The 20,874-nt window shown below is 37.3% G+C and overlaps 1 protein-coding gene across 3 annotated transcripts in view; it reads right to left on the reverse strand.

The window, feature by feature from the left end:
• Positions 1-20,874, reverse strand: part of Herc3 (HECT and RLD domain containing E3 ubiquitin protein ligase 3) — a 140,928-nt gene that overhangs the window by 64,902 nt on the left and 55,152 nt on the right. For all 3 annotated transcript variants that reach the window (XM_076865245.2, XM_076865244.2, XM_076865246.1), the window contains 7 exons: positions 17,640-17,716; positions 16,651-16,872; positions 15,239-15,330; positions 13,816-13,946; positions 13,051-13,211; positions 11,411-11,487; positions 379-503 (listed from right to left, as the gene is read on the reverse strand). In XM_076865245.2, the coding sequence (XP_076721360.1) occupies positions 379-503; positions 11,411-11,487; positions 13,051-13,211; positions 13,816-13,946; positions 15,239-15,330; positions 16,651-16,872; positions 17,640-17,716 (885 nt within the window). The remainder of the gene's footprint in view (positions 1-378; positions 504-11,410; positions 11,488-13,050; positions 13,212-13,815; positions 13,947-15,238; positions 15,331-16,650; positions 16,873-17,639; positions 17,717-20,874) is intronic.

A 20,874-nucleotide genomic window follows, 5' to 3' on the forward strand; every position in this document is an offset into this window, starting at 1 on the left:
CATTTTGAGTGAGAAAATGCTAGAAACTGTTCATATTAAAAAGACAAAATGCTTCAGAACATGAATGTGAAGAAACCCATTAGGGTTATACAACATAATACTGAGCACAAAGGATGACTTAGGCTCTCTTTGGTCAGGAAGACCTTACACTGGAAAAGACAGGCTGAAAAGTACACTCTGTAAGAAAAATGGGAAGCAGTCACTGTTACTGGGGCCTCATGAGACCAAACCCTGAATAAAAGTGTGTGGGGCGGGAGGAGATTCCCTAAATGTAAAACTCCATCTATATTCATAGCCTCAACACAGATGTAGGGTGGGGAAAAATCACTAAGCTAAAAAGTTCTAATATGGAAAAACTAAAGACAAGCAATCACGTACTTGATTGTATTTGCATTGTTGTGTTCTGAGAGTTTTTGTCTCCAAACTGCTATGGTTTCATCATTTATTAGACTGGTATAATGTGCTTGGTTCATGGTCCTAAAGTCAACAGCAGGAGAAGAATTCTGGAAATTAAACAGTGAAAGAAAATTATGTAGCATGGATTTTTCCTCTTCTTCCCCACCATAACACTCACCGCTTTGGTTCCACTCATGAGCTGAAAGCTGTGGGGCACTGCCCAGATCGCTCCCACTTCAGAAGGAGGCACTCACTCCCCAGTTGCAGGGTATACAGGCTCCTGACTGCTCCCACTTGGGCTCACCCTTGGCTATTGCTTCACCCCTGCTACATCCAATGCCAGAGTGAAGTGTGGTATAAGAGCCTAACCTCCTTCCCTCAACTCAGAACTGGCTGAAGGGCCATCCTAACTCTAGGGTCCCACAAGAGCTGGCCAAGGCTTCTGCTGTAACAGAATTAAAGGTCAACTTCTCCCTCTGCCCAGTCCTTCCTCCTTCACCCCTGAATAAGTGTTCTAGAGAGCGAGCATACCCTCTAAAACTTTGAGCCTCAAGGTCTACTTCCCCAAAAAACCAACCCCAATTGACTTTTACAGATTTTTTCCCCCTTGCTTTAAATCACTATAACATCAAGGCTTCTAAGGCTTAGAATTATAATTTTTTTGGCCAAATTCCAGTAAAATACATTATTAAAAAGTCAGTTGAATTTGAACCTATATTGCAAATAATTTATGAAAATTTAATGCCCATTTTTATGTCTTGCTCCAAGTATATAGCTGTAAGCTTATGAGAAAAGTGTCAAAAAGGATGTTAATAATGGCCTTAAAAATTCCAGCATTGTACAAGCTTTATTCAGTGAGGCTTAAAAAGACAAAGAACTTTCACTTTCTAAAATTGCTTGTTTTCAGCTTTATTTTTCCCCAATTTTGTTCATGATCTAGAAGTAAAAAGTTGTTGATGGGGTGTTTATACCTCCTAGACTTGACACTAACAAAGAGGGGGAAAGTAAGAGCAAAGCAAATATCCATTCATTCACAGAACCATCATTTTTTTTCCTCTTTGTATTTAAACATAAAACATAACTTTCAAAATAAATTTTCCTGGTTACTTTCCTATAGTTGTAAGATACCACTATAGGGAGAAAAAAAATGGCATGTAATTCATTAGAGATGCTTGACAAAGTTTTTGATCAGTTGGGTCTTATTAACCATTATACTAAAATGGCCACAGACATATTGAGAAACTCAAAATAATATTGAACTACAACAGAAAGAACATGGAAGGGGCTGGGGATGTGGCTCAAGTGGCAGCGTGCTCGCCTGGCATGCGTGCGGCCCGGGTTCGATCCTCAACACCACATACAAAGAAAGATGTTGTGTCCACCGAAAACTAAAAAATAAATATTAAAAATTCTCTCTCTCTCTCTCTCTCTCTCTCTCTCTCTCTCTCACTAAAAAAAAAAAAAAAAAAGAACATGGAAGCCAAAGGGAAATGAACACACACACACACACACACATTGCTTTTCTTTCCACTTGTGGTTTTAAAATCACTATTATGTAAATTTTAATTAATTCCCCCATTCAAAGGGGCAACAGAAACAAAATATTTACAAAAACACTGACATGGAACTATTTTCTTATTCTTTATTACATGTCCAAATAAACCACAGATGCCTTAGGTGAAATACAATCTTAAAATCACTTAACCAAGAAAGAGCATCATTTTTCTATGCCCTCCCTCCCAGTGTGGAGGTCAAAACCCTGGACCTTCCACATGCTAACAAGTGTTCTTCCTCTGAGAAACAACCCCAGGCCTCGGGTCCTTCTATACATTCAGGCCAAAAAGAAAAAATTGCTCTAGGTCAGTGTTTCTCAACTTTGGCTGGACTGTGAATCACCAGAGGATGTTTAAAAATTGCTGTTAACCAAGTAACACTCCAGATTATTTAAATCAGAATCTCTACAGGTGTATTTTTTAAAGCTCCCAAGTAATTCCAATGGGTATCCAAGGTTGAAAATCATTGTCTAATACTACTACTACTAAATAACAATAATAATAATAAGCATTAAGTCAGCCAACAGGCTTTGAGGCTACGAGAGACAGATACATACTCCCAACATTTTTCCCTTTTCAATCCTGTCTAGAGGACTAGATGAAAGGTAAAAGAGAGGCTACAGTTTATATTCACTAAATTGCCAAGATTAAGAACCAAATGTAGCAAATGAGTATCTGAATGAAGGTTGAGAATCCTTGATCCATAAATTCAAAATCTGAAATGCTCCAAGATACAGAACTTTGAGCACCAACGTAATACCACAGTGAAAATTTAAACACCATGAAACTTCGTTTGATGAACAAAATTTAAAATACTGTACTAAATCACCTTCAGGCTATATGTACAAGATCTATATTAAATTGATTTATTTTTTAGAGCACTATAGTTATACATAGTTCTATTCATTTTGACAAAATCATAAATGCATGGAATTGTATCTCAATCCTCATTCTCCCATGTTCTCCCTCCCCCATACTCCAATGATCTTCCCCATATATTTATGATCCTCCATCCCACTGCTATTTTTCAATTTTTTATTTGTTCTTTTTAATTATACATGACAGTAGAATTCTTGTGGTTGTACATGATGTGGAGGTACACTGGTCGCATATTCCTATATGAACATAGCAAAGTTATGCCTGATTCCTTCTACTATCTTTCCTATTCCCTTCCCCTACTTCCCTTCATTCCCCTTTGTCTAATCCAAAGTACTTCTATTCTTCCTTCCCACCCCCCAACCCACTCCCCCCACTCCCACCCCTATCCCACCCCCGCCTATCTCCACTTATTGAGTGTTAGCATCTGCATATCAGAAAGAACATTTTAGGGGATTGGTTTGTTTCATTTAGCCTGATAGTGTCCACTTCCATCCATTTACTGGTGAATGTCATAATTTCATTCTTCTTTATGGCTGAGTAATACTCCATTGTGTATATGTACTACATTTTCTTTATCCATTCATCTACTGAAGGGCACCTAGGTTGGTTCCATAGTTAAGTCATTGTGAATTGAGCTGCTATAAACATTGATGTGGCTGTGTCACTGTAGTATGCTGATTTTTAAATCTTTTGGATTTAAATCAAGGAGTGGGATAGCTGGGTGAAATGGTGGTTCCATTCCAAGTTTTCTGAGAATCTCCATACTGCTTTCCATAGTGGTTGGCACAATTTGCAGTGCCACCAGCAGCTAAGAGTGTACATTTTTCCCCACATCTTTGCCAACATTTATTGTTGCTTGTATTCTTAATTGCCATTCTGACTGGAGATGAAATCTCAATATAATTTTTTTTTTTTTTTTTTTTTTGGGTGGGGGAGTACTGGGGATTTACCTTAAAGGCACTCAAACACAGAGCCAAATCCCCAGCCCTATTTTGTATCTTATTTAGACAGGTCTGAGTTGCTTAGAACCTCGCTTTGGCTGAAGCAGGTTTTGAACTCATGATCCTCCTGTCTCAGCCTCCCAAGCCACTGAGATTACAGGCATGCACCATGGGACCCAACTTTACTATTGTTTTAATTTGCATTTCTCTAATTGGTAAAATTGTTGAGTATTTTTTTCAAATATTTATTGATCAACCATATTTCTTATGTGAAGTACCTGTTCAGTTCTTTAGCCCATTTATTGATTGGGTTCTTTTAACACCAAAATTGAGTTAAAATTTTTGAGTTTTTTATATATCCTGGAGATTAATGCTCTATCTGAGGTACCAGTGGCAAAGCTTTTTCCCATTTTGTAGGCTCTGTCTTCATGTTCTAGATTATTTCCTTTGCTGTGAAAAAGATTTTTAGTTTGATATCATCCTATTTATTCATTGTTGATTTTACTTCTTGCCCTATAGGAGACTTGTTGACGAAGTCAGTTCCTAAGCCAACATGATGAAGAACTGAGCCTACATTTTCTTCTAGTAAATGCAGAGTCTCTGGTCTAAATCCTAGGTCCTTGGTCCATTTTGAATTGAGTTTTTTGCTGGGTGAGAGATAGGGGTTTAATTTCATTTTGCTACATATGAATTTTCAGTTTTCCCATTTGTTGAAGAGGCTATCTTTTCTCCAATGTATGTTTATAACACCTTTGTCAAGTATAAGATGGCTATGTTTATGTGGTTCTGTCTCTGTCTTGTATTCTGTACACTGGTCTACATGTCCATTTTTGCACCAATACCATGCCATACTGTATAATTTAAAATCTGGTCTTTTGAATGCTTCCTGTGTCACTTTTCTCCCTAAGGATTGGCTATTCTGGGCCTCTCATTTTTCCAAATGAACGTCATAACTGCTTTTTCTACTTCTATGAAGAATGTCATTGGAATTTTAATAGGAATTGCATTAAATGTGTATAGCACTTTTGGTAGTAAGGCTATTTTGACAATATTAATTATGCCTATTCGAGAACATGCACATCTGTCCATCTTCTAAGGTCTTCTTTTATTTCTTTCTTTAGTGTTCTATGTTTTTAATTACAGATTTTTTCAACTCTTTTGTTAGATTGATTACCAAGTATTTTATTTTTTTTGAGGCTATTGTGAATGGGATAGTTTTCCTAATTTCAGGTAATTCATCATTGATGTATAGGAATGCAATTGACTTATGGGTATTAATTTGTATCCTGCTATTTTGCTGAATTTGTTGAGTTCTAAGAACTTTCTGGTGGAGTTTTTTTTTTTTTTGGGGGGGGGTCTTCTAAATATAGAATCATGTCTTCAGCAAATAGGGATAGTTTGAATTCTTTTTTTTTTTTGAGAGCGGGTACCATGGATTGAACTCGGGGGCACTCGACCACTGAGCCACATCCCAGCCCTATTTTGTATTTTATTTAGAGGCAAGATCTGAGTTGCTTAACACCTCACTTTTGCTGAGGCTAGCTTTGAACTCGTGATCCTCCTGTCTCAGCCTCTTGAGCCACTGGGATTACAGGTATGCGCCACCACACCTGGCTGGTTTTCACTTTTATTTTTCATTTCTTCATGAAACATTTTATTGAGTATGTTTTGTAGTGTAGGCCTTCTAGTTGTGAATCTTTTAACTTTTGTTTATCATGGGAAGTTTTGATTTCATTGTCAATTCTGAAGCTTAATTTTACAGGGTACAATATTCTTATTTGGCACCCATTTTCTTTCAGAGCTTGGTATATATTATTCCAAGACTTCCTAGTTTTGAAGGTCTGGGTTGAAAAATCAGCTGACATCTGGATTGTAACCTATCATTTTTCTAAATGTGACCTATCATTTTTCTCTGTCACCCTTTAAAATTTTATCCTTACTCTATGTTAGGCATTTTTATAATAATGTGCCTTGGTGTGGGTCTGTTGTAATTTTGAATATCTGGGATCCTATAAGCTTTCTGTGTTTCATTTTCCACTTCATTTTTAAGGACTGAAAATTTTTCAGATATTATTTCATTGAAAAAGACTGTTCATTTCTTTGGCTTCATCTATCCTAATAACTCTAAAGTTTGCTCTTTTCATGTTATCCCATATTTCTTTCTTTCTTTCTTTTTTTAATTATTTTTTTTTTTGTCAATAGAGTTTATTTATTTATATGCGGTGCTGAGAATCAAACTCAGTGCCTCCTACATGCTACGCAAGCACTCTACCACTGAGCCACAAGCCCAGTTTTATCCCATATTTCTTGGAAGTTCTGTTCATGGTCTCTTAATATCTTTTCTCCATGATCAACTTTATTTTCAAGATAATATATTTTGTCTTCATTGCCTGAAACTCTTGTCTTCCAAGTGGTCTAGTCTGTTGATGATGCTTTCCAATGAATTTTTAATTTGGTTTATTGATTCTTTCATTTTGAGGATTTCTGCTTGATTTTTTTCAGAATCTCTATCTCTTTACTAAAGTGATCTTTCACTCCTGTATTTCTTTCCCTCTGTTGTCCTTTACCTCACAGGTCAATTTAACTATTAACATTATAAATGCCTTCCATTTAACTATCAACATTCTAAACGCCTTCTCTGACATTTGTCCCATTGTGGTGTCAATGGATTATTACTGAAGTATTTTGGTTTGTTTGGGGTGATTTGTCCCCTTGCTATGTCAGGTTTTTTGTGTGTCTACCCATCTAACAGCTGGTTTTGAGGAAGCAGAGTTTCTACCTGTGGACTTGTAGTGTCCCTGAAGGTTTCCAGTATCTCACAATTTAGGGGGAGACAGACAATTACAACAACCAATGCAAACAATTTACAGCATTAAATCCAACAGTTCTTGCTATGATATTTATAATGTTGATTATCAGGATAATCAGATATGATATGACCAGTTATTGCCCATTGTAAAAACAGTACATTTAAAAAAGGCTTAAAATTTCAAGTGGTGAACAGGGATAGAACAGAAGTGATGTAGGACATGATGATTTTGAAGGAGGAGGAGAGAAAACAGAAAAAATTAAAGGAAGAGTGAAAGAGATCAATAGAGATTGGCTGCTAGCAGAAGAAGAGAGAAAGAGTGGTGGAAAACAGATAAGTAGAGAAACAAATGTGTAAAATAAAATTAAAAATAAAAGAATACAAGAACAAAATCAATCTATACTAATCAAACATCTTAGTACTCAAAATACTGATCCATGAAAAGTAATTAATTGCCTTCAAAAAATGCTAGAAATGAGAAAAAAACTAATACGAATATGTATAAGTATCCAGTTAAAGAAAGAGTTCATTAAGAGGAAAGAAGAGATGGGAGAAGGGGTAGAAAAGGGTTTGTAGATTCAGAAGTGAATAGGGCAAATTCAGAGGCAATGTAGGACATGCTTATGAGGGAGGAGAAGAAAAAAATAAAAGTATTAAAGAAAGAGTGAAAGAGAAAATAGTTTGGCTGTAGCAAGAAAAAGAGAAATAGAAACAAAGGGAAACAGTGGTGAAACAGATAATAGAAAATCAATCCCAAATATACTAACCAAAAACCCTAATCCTCAAAAATCAGAACATGGAAAAACAACTACCTTTAAGAAATGTTAAAAAAAAAAAAAAGCAAAAACAAACATGTGTACAAATACATAAAAGTCCATCGTGTATCAATAAGTATACATTCAAAAACAAAATAAAAACAGAAACAACAGAATTATCAGTAAGAGTATAAGCATGCTGTCTGTGCCAAAATGTCTTTCCACTTCTTAGCTTCCCTTTTTTGTAAGGAGCTGTGGAACAGCCTTTTCAGCTTCACTTCCAGGGTACAGTTGCCCCGGGTTCTTTGTTGAGTTTCTGAAGTGAAGATCCCAGGGGCAGGGCTTATGTCTAGTATTGCCCCAAGTGTTTTAATGCATGGGGAATTCTCGGGTGTTGATGAATCAACGCATTTCTAAGATTGTACCTCACTACTCTATCAGGGAACCACTCATGGGAAGAAGGAGTCAGTCCTGCTTCTTGGGGATTCCACTCTTTCTGGCTTCCCAAAGACTGTCTTCTCACTGAGCTGTCACTGGGCCCATTCAGATTCTCCAGCTGCTGCCTGCCCCTAGTCCTGTGCAGCACCGCTGGGTTCAAGAGAGAGGAGGAGAGCAGGCTTTACCCAGCCTCTCTGATCCATATTACTTCCAGGCAAAATGGTCTCTATGCCAGAATTTTTCTGTGCCAGAGATTTTCCTGATTTGCTAGGCTCCGTTTAGATCTTGCGGTTGGCGTCTGCCATATTCACGTATTGGACTCAGCCCCGAACTCAGATCTAAATTTCCCCACTCCAGCCAGGAGCTTAGCGCCAATTCTGTTCCTTATCCTTGTCTGATGTACCCCAAATTTCCCAGTCTTCAAGGCTCTCTGTCCAATATTGAGTATCAGTGCAGTGCTTTTCTCACTCACCTCACAGATAGGAAGTTTTATCGCTGTTTGTGTCCTGGGTCATGGAGTTGTGAGAAAAGCCAAGTCCGGCTATCTGCCATCTTGCCTCCATCCCCCATTCCTGGTTTTTGGGGACTCTCCATACTGCTTCACAAAGTGTTTGTACTGATTTGCAGTCCCATCAACAATGTAAGAGGGTATCTTTTTCCCTACATCCTTACCACACTGTAGTCTTGATAATTGCTGTTCTGACTAGAGGTGGACCTTAGTATAGTTTCGATTTGCATTTTCCTCGTTGCTAGAGATGTTGAACATCTTTTCATGTATTTTTTGGTTAGTTGCGTTTTTTCTTTAAAGAAGTTTTTAGTTCCTTTGCCCATTTATTAATTAGGTTTGTTATTTTGGTTTAAGCTCCTCCCACCCACATCATTTGTTAATTGTTTATTTACTAAGAAAAACTATTCCTTAGCCCATGTGTTCCTGAACACTTTACAGTTCAGAAACACAAGTCAGTAATCAACTTCTAAGGAACTCAATCTAAAGAAATTCTTTATATTCCAAAAATTCTTTATATTCCAGCCTTCTTCATCTCCTCAAAATCTTTCATAAAATCATAATTTTTTGTAGAAATCGGCATTTGACTTCTTTCTTGGTTCAGCCACACCAATCTCAACCCCCAGGGCAACCATGAATGCTCCACCAGTTAAAACCTCATATGACTGGCCAAAAGACCCCACACATCAGAGGTTCTGTCAAAGCATCAGAGCCATGGCAGTTATTGTCCTCCACACCAATGTCCTTCCCAGATGATGGAGAAATTTAGTGTTGATGTTAAGTTTTTGAGTTCTTTATCTAACCTAATCTGGATATTAATCCCTTCTCAAAGGGGCAGCTGGCAAAGATTCTCCCATTCTGGGCTTTATTTTCAAACTTGTAGTCATTTCCTTCCCTATGCAGAAGCTTTTTAATTTGAGAGCATCCACTCAGAATTCTTGGTTTTATTTGTTGAGGTTTAGAGACCTTGTTTGGGAAGCTGGTGCCTACCTATATGATGGAGTGTTAAACCTGTTTTCTTCTAGCAGTTGTAAGGTTTCTGGTCTAATTCCTAAGTCTTTGATGCATTTTTATTTTATTTTTGTGCAAGATGAGATGAACCTAATTTCATATATCTAAAACAAGTGATTTTCATGTTTACACTTGAGCCCCATCCCCAAGATCTCACTATACACATACAAATATTCCAGACTCATAAATAAATATATAAATAAACATATGAAATGTTTTTCTATTCCTAAGCATTTTGGGTAAGAGACACTCAATCTATTATCTCCTCTCCTCCCTTCTTCCACTTTAAGGCTTGAATTAAAGAATGAGCACTATATAAATATAAAATGGAGGCTGTCACTATTCAAATGCTTTTCTTGGTCTTTGATAATGGTAACTAGGTAACCACATTAATTTTATCAGTTTATATCTAAACATCTACAATTAATAGTTTAAGTATATGTGCATAGGTTTCCATTTTAAAAAGAGAAACACCTTAAGAAATATTCCATTTTATAGTTGCTTTTATCTTTTTTATCTCGAGTTTTCAATGCATACCTCTATTACCAATTGTTTATTTTATTTATTTATTTGGTACCAGGGATTGAACCCAGGGGGTGCTTACCCACTGTGCCACATCCCCAGCCCTTTTTTGTATTTTGTTTAGAGACAGGGTCTAGCTAACTTGCCTAGGACCTTACTAAGTTGCTGAGGCTGGCTTTGAACTTGCAATCCTCCTGCCTCAGGCTCCCAAGCCACTGGGATTACAAGCATACACCACTGCTACCAACACCAGTTGTTTATTTAACCTGCCCTATTTCTCTAATATTGCCTTATGATACTTTACTTTCTTTTCATCAAAGTATTGTTTTCTATACCCAACAATGTTAATCAATTTAAAATTCAACTATAGATCAGATTCTATATTGATAAAAGGAGTGAAACTAAGTATTACGTTGAATAACACAGAAAAACCAAGTTGTAAAATATTACTTAAGTCAGTTTGTTAAGGAAATGAATAATCAAAATTCTAACTATTCATGGACAAAAAAGTTACTACACTAAAATCCTATATTTTCAATTTTGCTTTTGAGGCATCTAGAAGAAATAAAAAATGACTTCCACTTCCCTCAGGATTTCTTTGTGATGTCTAAACAAGCCCAAAGTAGCAATTCCACATCACCCCAGAGGGCAGCACTAAACAATCCTGACCTAGAAAATTTTAAGTTCCAGATGTCCAGCCTGCAGCCTCAGTGTTCACCAGTACCTTTTTTTTTTTTTTACCAGAATCATAAAATTATAATAATTATAATAACTAGAGGACAAGAACTTTATGTATTTAAAGATGGCAACATATAAGACAAATGAGGACAGGATCCTTTTTCCCACAGCAATCCTGATTCCTTTATCATCATTGATGTCAGGGCCCCTTCAACACACAACAGAGTTGGTCCTACCAAAATGCTTATCGAATAAAAGTGGGGAGGGGGAGAGAAGCACATGAATAGGGAAAAAGTGGAGGGCTGCAAACAAATCTATGGGGCTTTTCTTAGACTGAGTGCCTCTGAAGAAGTGTAACAGATCCTCTCACAGATTTTGGATTCCCACTTGACTCTCTACCATAAACCCGAAAAGACACTACCATCATTCTCCTGGCTTACCCACTATAATGATGCAAGAAAAAGGAGGGAAATTTTGGTGCAGTGTCATGAAGTCATGAACAGATTATAAATAAAAGATATATGACTATTGTGGTATCAGTTATATATTACACTCAATCACATCAAACAAAGAAACCACCAAGTTCTAAAATACCTAGAATGTGTTGCTACTTAACAATGAAGAAAAGAAATGAAAAGTCAAATAATGCCAAAGCAAGCAAAAACTCTTTAGGCCTCGTTAAATTTTTGTTAGAAAAAAATATGGGCAAAAATAAATAAGTTGTAAATTAGAACTCTATGATTATACCAGGAACATTATTGACACTTCAAAGGAACCAAATGGAGATAACTTCTTTAAGGTTGTTTGCTTATATTAATAAAACAGGTAAAAAGAAAGACCAATACCACTTTAATATAATTATTAAAATAAACATTGGTTTACCAATATTTCACCCCCAAGTTATAGTCAAAAGAAAATTTTACCTCATATTTGGAGCAGAGTACAAAAGTTTGGTCTCCTCCAGAGAAGATCTGCTTAACAATATGATATTTAAAGCGATCTGCCAAAAAAATTTCCAACAGCATATTTTTCAATAATTGAAGTTTCTTCTTGATCCCTTTTCTAATATTCCAAAATATGCATCAGAGTGGCTTCTTATCCATTTTAATCACATTAGAGAAGAAACCAAATCTCCTGGCTCAGTGCCCAGTATTACTTCTACTGCAATTAAAAATAAATATATAAAACAGTACCCTCCATTCTAGCTCTGCCCCCGCTTCACTGCCAGCTAATCCTGACCTCATTTCTATTTTTCATGCTAACTCTATCATGGCACTGACCTGAAATCTAAAATGGGCACTACTATAAATGGTAACATATGCCTAACAAATAATTCCACATCTGAGGTGGACCCTAGCCACTTCAGGATAAATCTAGCAACATAAGGACTTCTATTTCCTGTTCTCTGATTTATCCCCCATTACATGCACCCACATAAACACTGATACTATGATATTGCTTTATTGCTAATATCCCACACAATGTTATTCATTCTCCATGCCTCTTTCCTTTACACCCTAGCACACACTGTATTCTCTGAGGGATACCTCCTAGGGCAGAGTCTGAATGGTGCTCCTGGAATTTTGCCACTCCATGGGACTGACACTGCTACTCAAAGTCCTCTATCTGGCTAACTCCAAATCACCCTGTCCAACACAGCTCACACTTCCTCTAACCAAAATACTCTTTCATGTCTTCTTCTGTGCTCGCATATTACCATGAGGTTTCCTAAAGCCACAGCATTTACATAATAAGTTCAAACTTACACATTTATAAAATCATTTTATCAAACATCTAAGCAAGGACAGCCTCAGCAACTTAGCAAGACTCTGTCTCACAAAATAAAAAGGAATGAGGATGTAGCTCAGTGGTAAAGCACCCCTGGGTTTAATTGCCAGCAGTACCACAAAACAAAGAAAGGAAAAAAAAAGACGAGGCAGCACTCAATATGAATGACTGCCTTATTTTGATTTACAAACAAATGAATACTGTGTTGAATATCTTTAAGAGAAGGGGGAAAAAAGGCATGAAAAGAGATCACGTCATGCTATGACCAAAACACCAATAGAAAGTAGAGAAAATAACACAGAATTGGCACTAAGAGCATAGGCTTTCAAATGGGGCCAATCTTGGTTCAGTCCTGCCTCCAGGATCCTTGTGACTTTAGGAAAGTTACTGACCCTCTTGAAGACTCAGTTCTCTCACCTCTACAAAGATGACAACCACTAATAGGTTGTTCTGAGGCTTAGCATAATAATGAATTTGGTTAAACATTCAATAAATAGTTAACCCTCAGTATTAACAACAATAAAACTCATACACTATCACCAAGATTCTTGGTGCTAACATTTTGTGTTTTATTTATTTTCTAGGATTTCAGAGTTTCATGCATAGCAAGAACTGAAATATTTGTTGATTATTGTTTTTAAAAAACCTCATATTAATTCCCTTCAAAAGACTTCAAGATATATAAGAGATGTAAATTCAAAATATGTTGGAAACAAACATACAGATATATGTTTTAGTCATTTAAAATATAATTAAATTCTAGTGCAAATCTTACCGGCTCGGGCTGAAAGCTGTCCACTGTGGGCAGCCCAATAACCCTTCACAGGAGACGGGCACTTAACGTTACAAGTGTGTCCAGTTCCTAGTTGACCTCTAGCTCCACAACCAAATGCGTAGATGAGTCCAGAAGAAGGCACAAAGGCTAGAGTGTGTTGTCTGTGGAAAAATTAAACAACTCATAGTCAAAGTATCTACTAACATGGACACACTCTCAGACTCTGGCCTTTAATTTCCAAATGAAAGCACAGGAGTCCTTAAGGGTGCCCCATGGAACCTCCCCAGTGACAATATGCGACTTTTCTTTTTTTTCTTTCTTTCTTTCTTTTTTTTTTTTTTTTTTTTTTGCAATGACTGGCTCTCCATAATATTCTCCTTCTCTCACACTCCAGTTAATGGGGAGGATAGTAACTTGTGGAAAAAGTTGAATAAACCTGCTGCCATATGCATGAAAGGGAAGAAGCAGTGTAGGCCCAGACAAAATTTCCAAAAGGCTCTGTGGGACTTTCTCCTTTCTTCATTTCTTCCCCACATGCTGCTACTCTTTATCCCAAATGAGGCTTACTATTCCTTATTTCTCTGATTACCTAAAACCCTTCCTTGCTACATCCCAGAATCTGACTTTCTCCAAATTTCACCATAGGTATGCATGCAGTAAAGATTTCCTAAAATGATGGAAGTTAGGTGTCATCACATTCTCCATCACTATAAGAACAAGATCCATTTCTGAGTCTTCCAGCAGGAAGCTCTGAGGAACACTCACCTGCCACAAGCAATCTGAGTTACTTCACTGCCCATCAGCTCTAGAACTCTTCTTGGATTAACCTCATCATTCATGGAGTCATGTCCAAGTTGCCCACAAGAACCAGCACCAAAGGTGAACACACCTCCACTCTAACAAAGAACAAACGTCAATATGACATTACTGTATCTCTAAATTTAAGAACCTTCCTCTGAAACCTGTATACAAAATTCCCATCAGAATGGTCCATGCAAGACACTATGCTCACTTAATACTTGGCCAAAATCACCTCCTGAGAACATTATTTAAATAGCAAAAAGAATAAAAAAGAAATTTAAGACTATGTCTTCAAGGAACATAGAAAGCCCTTCTCAAGGGAATGTGTGCCATTTGTAAATTTTGGAAACTGTTTAAAGCACAATGACATATTAGGAAGCAAAATTAAAGAAAAACAAGAAGATATTAAGAGAACAGGTGTGGTGATGTACATCTGTAATCCCAGTTGGTAGGGATTAGGCAGAGAGATCACAAATTTGAGGTCACGTGAACAACTTAGCAAGACCCGGCCTCAAAAAAACAAAAAAGGCTGGGGATGTAGCTTTGTGTAGGAGAACCCCTAATTCAATTCTCAGGGAGGGAGGGAGGGAGGAAGGAAGGAAATAAATTAAGTACTCCACAAACTCCTTGAAAAGTAAGGTTTTTTAAAAGTTGTATTAGATTCAATGCTAACCTATTTAATTAAAGTGAATATATTTGCTCTATATGAAAATACAAATTTTCTTTCTAGAATGTAACTATTTAGAAATAAAAGAAACAGATTAATGATTTTAAAACAATTAAATTGCTATTTCTTTTTTACATATTTTTTACATATTTTATTACTTACTTGCTTATGTATTGGTATCAGGGATTGAACCCAGGTACTCTTAATCACTGAGCCACATCCCCAGCCTTTTTTATTTTTAGACAGTGTCTCACTAAGTTGCTCAAGGCCTCACTAAGTTGCTGAGGCTGACTTTGAACTTGTGATCCTCCTGCCTCAGTCTCTCAAGTTCCTGGGATTACAGGTGAATACGACTGTGCCTGGCTTTTTTTTAAAAATAACTTATTTTAAAAGAACACAGGATTCTGTTATTTATTTACTTATACACACACACACATACACATTTATGTATATATATTTAAAAGGTATTTCATTGAACTATTTTTTTCATTTTTATACTGAAATATTTTTAACTGGTAGAAATTTACCAAAGAGGTAAACACAGATACAAGAAAGCAATTTCGTTCCTATTCCTTTGGAAAACGATAAAACAAAAGCTAAAGGCAGCATTCAAGTTCAAGCCACAATATGGTAATTAAACATAATCACTACTCTAAAATAATCTATTATAACTGCCTATCCCATAACCTGAACCAAAGCAGAGTTCTCCAATGCCCTTACCTTTGTGAGGACTGCTGTATGTTCTTCTCCACAACTAATATAGACAACTTTCTGGGTTCGTAAAAGTTTCACATGGCAAGGAGACTCTCGATCTAGAATAAGATAAATGAAGCACTAGAATATCACTACCATTAATTTTTATATGAAATACACACAACTATCATAGCATGAATTTTGGGTCTCCCCTGGTTTCCTAGCACATATGCAACTTCCTACCTGCATCTCTGTTTGGATGTTGTTATGGTTTGGATGTGAGGTGTCCCCCAAAAGCTCATGTGTGAGACAATGCAAGATGGTTTGGAGGAGAAACAATTGGGTTATGAGAGATTTAACTCAATCAATTTATTAATACCTTGATGGGGATTAACTCAGTGGTAACTGAAGGCAGGTAGGTTGTGGCTGAAGGAGGTGGGCATTGGGGGAGTGGTTTTGAGGTAATATATTTTGTATCTGGTGAATAGAGACTCTCTCTCTGCCTCCTGATCATCATGTGAGCTGTTTGCCTCTGCCATACTCTTCCACCATGATGTTCAGCTTACCTTGAAACTCAAGGAATGGACTTCTAAGGTCTGAGACCTCTGAAACCATGAGCCCTCAAATAAGCTTTTCCCCCTCTACAATTGTTCTGGTTATGTCTTTTAATCACAGCAGTGAAAAAGCTGACTAAAACAGATGTCCAACAGATCTCAATTTAATGTATCCCAAAGCTAACTCATGGTTTCCTGACACTTTCTTACTCTGCCCACTCACCCTCCACAAAATAACTGTATCCTTCTACTTTTCCCTGTTTTAAACCACACATTCAACAATGTGCAAATAGGTCCTCTTCAAATGCTGCACAAAAATCAGACTTTACTCTCACTAACTCCAACCTGGTTTTCCCCCTTGACCCACTTATGCAGCTAATGGCAGCTAATGGTCAAACAGGATCACTTCTCTCCTCCAACACTTAGTCTTGCTAACAAAAGCAAGACTCACTAACAGAGGAAGCCAAATCCTCACCCTGGTACTACCTCTTTGACCTCCAGCTGTCCCTCCTCCCATTTCTCCCTCTAGACCATACATCTTTCCACATCACAGCATTTGCACATACTGTTCACTTTGGCTGGAATATTCTTTCTGCAGAAATCTAAATGTCCCACTTCCTACGGGCTCTGCTCAAACAAGTTCCTACCAGAACTACATATTTACTAGTTTGTTGTTTGCGAATCCTTGACATACCATATATTTATGAGTTTGTGGTTTATGTTTGCCCACTAGAATAGTTTCCACTAAGCCACAGATGTTCTGTTTTGTTCATTGCTGCTCCCTTAGTATTTAGCATGAGGCCAACACATAATAGAACCTCAAGAAGTATGTATTAAACAAACAAATGTGCTTTTGAACTAAAGAGGTACATGTAGTTTACCAACCTTTTTCATCACTGAGTCCTAGCTGTCCTGCATTATTCATCCCCCAGCCAAAAACAGCTCCTGAGAGAGATAGGGCAAAGCTGTGAGCCCCTCCTGCAACCACCTGGGCCAACGGAATGCCCTCCAGGGACCTCACCCTCTGCGGGCTGGCTTGAGAAGGGAACTCCTTTCCCAGCCCCAGCTGACCATGGCTGTTCTTTCCCCATGTAAAGAACTGACCATCTGAAAAAAGAACAGAATAACGAATTTTACAAAAATGGATACAAGTTCCATGCCCAAAAATAATCTCGTTATTAGGATCATTTGTTAGTTGCCCTCCCACATACCCCAAACTCACCCCAGAGCAAAGGAACAAAGACACTTCATGCTTTAAGACTATCAAAACCAAAACTCCCACTTGACATGACAATACTATTATGCAAAGAACCCATTAAGTAAATAAATTTAATTTTGAACAAGCCAACTACCAGGTTTAGATCTATTAAGCAAGTTCAATTAGTTGTGACCATATTAAGACTAAGAGACCTAGAACTTCAGGAGATCCAGGCTAAGAGCACCAACTTCTAAACAAATGATTGAAGAGGAGGTGTAAAAGCAGATGTCTTCTAACAAAATACAGTGTTGTTTGCTGACTTAGGTTTCTCTTAACTCCTTCCTTTACATTTATTTGGGATCTTGACAGTAAAATGGAACTTGAGAGTAGGCTATAGCCATAAGAAACAAAACAAACAAACAAATTTTCCATATTCTCAAGAACACTTAGGTATCATCCTGCTTCTCATTCATCTTCCCCTGTGTGTGCTGGTGTAACAATGATTAGCACCTATTTCATCCACACCCTGGAGAAAGGATGAGATATGCAAAGGCTGTCTGAGAACTGTTACTGTTCAAGACCAATGCATTAAAGTTTGGATATAAATTAATGCAACTGCAGGAGAAAAATATTTTCAAAATTTCACGGCATTGGCATATATTTAATGCTACATTACCTGCTGCAAGAGCCAAGCAATGCCAGTTGCCACAAGAAACTTGTAATATTGTCTGTTGGTTCAGCTTCTGTATTAACCTAAAACAGAAAAGGCTTTCCTAAGATTGAACATTCACATAAAAACACAATTATCGCAAATATTCCCACTGGGTTCAGTGGCGCAGAACTATAACCCTAGCTACGAGGAAGGCTGAAACAGGAAGATCACCAGTTCAAGACCAGCCTGAGCAACTTAGTGAGACCCTATCTCAAAATAAAAAATTAAAAGAGCTAGGGATGCAGCTCAGTGGTAAAATGTCCCTGGGTTCAATCCCCCATACCAAACAAACTACAGGATTGTCATGATCCAGCAATTTTACCTCTAGTTACATATCCAAAAGGACTGAAATCATAGTACTAAAGAAATACTTTATGTTTACATTCATAGATGCATTATTCACAATGGCCAAAAGATGCAATCTTGTATTCTGCAAATCTATTGGCACCATTTTTTTTCCAACTACTCAGATGATTATTAGCATTATTTTTTTTTTTTTTTTTTAAATTAATTTTTATTGTAGGTTGTTCAAAACATTACATAGTTCTTGATATATCATAATTCACACTTTGATTCAAGTGGGATATGAACTCCCATTTTTACCCCATATACAGATTGCAGAATCACATCAGTTGCACATTGATTTACATATTGCCATTCTGGAGTCTGTTGTATTCTGCTGCCATTCCCATCCTCCACTATCCCCCCTCCCCCCTCCCCTCCCCTCTTCTCTCTCTACCCCCTCTACTGTAATTCATTTCCCCCCCTTATATTTTCCCTCCTTTCCCCTCACTTCCTCTTGTATGTAATTTTGTATACCCCTGAGGGTCTCCTTCCATTTACATGCAATTTCCCTTCTCTCTCCCTTTCCCTCCCACCTCTCATCCCTGTTTAATGTTAATCTTCTTCTCATGCTCTTCTTCCCTACTCTGTTCTTAGTAACTCTCCTTATATCAAAGAAGACATTTGGCATTTGTTTTTAAGGGATTGGCTAGCTTCACTTAGCATAATCTGCTCTAATGCCATCCATTTCCCTCCAAATTCTATGATTTTGTCATTTCTTAATGCAGAGTAATACTCCATTGTGTATAAATGCCACATTTTTTTTATCCATTCGTCTATTGAAGGGCATCTAGGTTGGTTCCACAGTCTTGCTAATGTGAATTGTGCTGCTATGAACATGGATGTAGCAGTGTCCCTATAGTGTGCTCTTTTTAGGTCTTTAGGGAATAGACCGAGTAGTGGAATAGCTGGATCAAATGGTGGTTCCATTCCGAGCTTTCCAAGAAATCTCCATACTGCTTTCCAAATTGGCCGCACCAATTTGCAGTCCCACCAGCAATGTACAAGAGTACCCTTTTCTCCACATCCTCGCCAGCACTTGTTGCTGTTTGACTTCCTAATGGCTGCCAATCTTACTGGAGTGAGATGGTATCTTAGGGTGGTTTTGATTTGCATTTCTCTGACTGCTAGAGATGGTGAGCATTTTTTCATATACTTGTTGATTGATTGTATGTCCTCCTCTGAGAAATTTCTGTTCAGGTCCTTGGCCCATTTGTTGATTGGGTTATTCGTTATCTCATTGTCTAATTTTTTTAGTTCTTTGTATATTCTGGATATTAGGGCTCTGTCTGAAGTGTGAGGAGTAAAGATTTGTTCCCAGGACGTAGGCTCCCTATTCACCTCTCTTATTGTTTCTTTTGCTGAGAAAAAACTTTTTAGTTTTAGTAAGTCCCATTTGTTGATTCTAGTTATTAACTGTTGTGCTATGGGTGTCCTATTGAGGAATTTGGAGCCCGACCCCACAGTATGTAGATCATAGCCAACTTTTTCTTCTATCAGACGCCATGTCTCTGATTTGATATCAAGTTCCTTGATCCACTTTGAGTTAACTTTTGTGCATGGCGAGAGAAAGGGATTCAGTTTCATTTTGTTGCATATGGATTTCCAGTTTTCCCAACACCATTTGTTGAAGATGCTATCCTTCTTCCATTTCATGCTTTTAGCCCCTTTATCAAATATAAGATAGTTGTAGTTTTGTGGATTGGTTTCTGTGTCCTCTATTCTGTACCATTGGTCCACCTGCCTGTTTTGGTACCAGTACCATGCTGTTTTTGTTACTATTGCTCTGTAGTATAGTTTGAAGTCTGGTATAGCTATACCGCCTGATTCACATTTCCTGCTTAGAATTGTTTTTGCTATTCTGGGTCTTTTATTTTTCCATATGAATTTCATGATTGCTTTCTCTATTTCTACAAGAAATGCCATTGGGATTTTGATTGGCATTGCATTAAACCTATAGAGAACTTTTGGTAATATCGCCATTTTGATGATGTTACTTCTACCTATCCATGAACAGGGTATATTTTTCCATCTTCTAAGATCTTCTTCTATTTCTCTCTTTAGGGTTCTGTAGTTTTCATTGTATAAGTCTTTCACCTCTTTTGTTAGGTTGATTCCCAAGTATTTTATTTTCTTTGAGGATATTGTGAATGGGGTGGTTGTCCTCATTTCCAATTCAGAGGATTTGTTGCTGATATACAGGAATGCCTTTGATTTATGCGTGTTGATTTTATAGCCTGCCACTTTGCTGAATTCATTTATTAGCTCTAATAGTTTCTTTGTAGACCCTTTTGGGTCTGCTAGGTATAGAATCATGTCATCTGCAAATAGTGATAATTTGAGTTCTTCTTTTCCTATTTTTATGCCTTTAATTTCTTTCGTCTGTCTAATTGCTCTGGCCAGTGATTCGAGAACTATGTTGAACAGAAGTGGTGAGAGAGGGCATCCCTGTCTTGTTCCAGATTTTAGAGGGAACGCCTTCAGTTTTTCTCCATTCAGAATGATGCTAGCCTGAGGCTTAGCATAGATTGCTTTTACAATGTTGAGGTATGTTCCTGTTATCCCTAGTTTTTCTAGAGTTTTGAACATAAAGGGATGCTGTACTTTGTCGAATGCTTTTTCCGCATCTATCGAGATGACCATATGGTTCTTATTTTTAAGCCTGTTGATGTGGTGAATAACATTTATTGATTTCCGTATATTGAACCAACCTTGCATCCCAGGGATAAATCCTACCTGATCATGGTGAACAATTTTTTTGATATGTTTTTGTATCCGGTTCGCCAGAAGTTTATTGAGGATTTTTGCATCTAGGTTCATTAGAGATATTGGTCTGTAGTTTTCTTTCTTTGAAGTG

The sequence above is a fragment of the Callospermophilus lateralis genome, chromosome 8 (genome assembly GCF_048772815.1).
Source record: "Callospermophilus lateralis isolate mCalLat2 chromosome 8, mCalLat2.hap1, whole genome shotgun sequence".
Lineage (NCBI taxonomy): Eukaryota > Metazoa > Chordata > Mammalia > Rodentia > Sciuridae > Callospermophilus > Callospermophilus lateralis.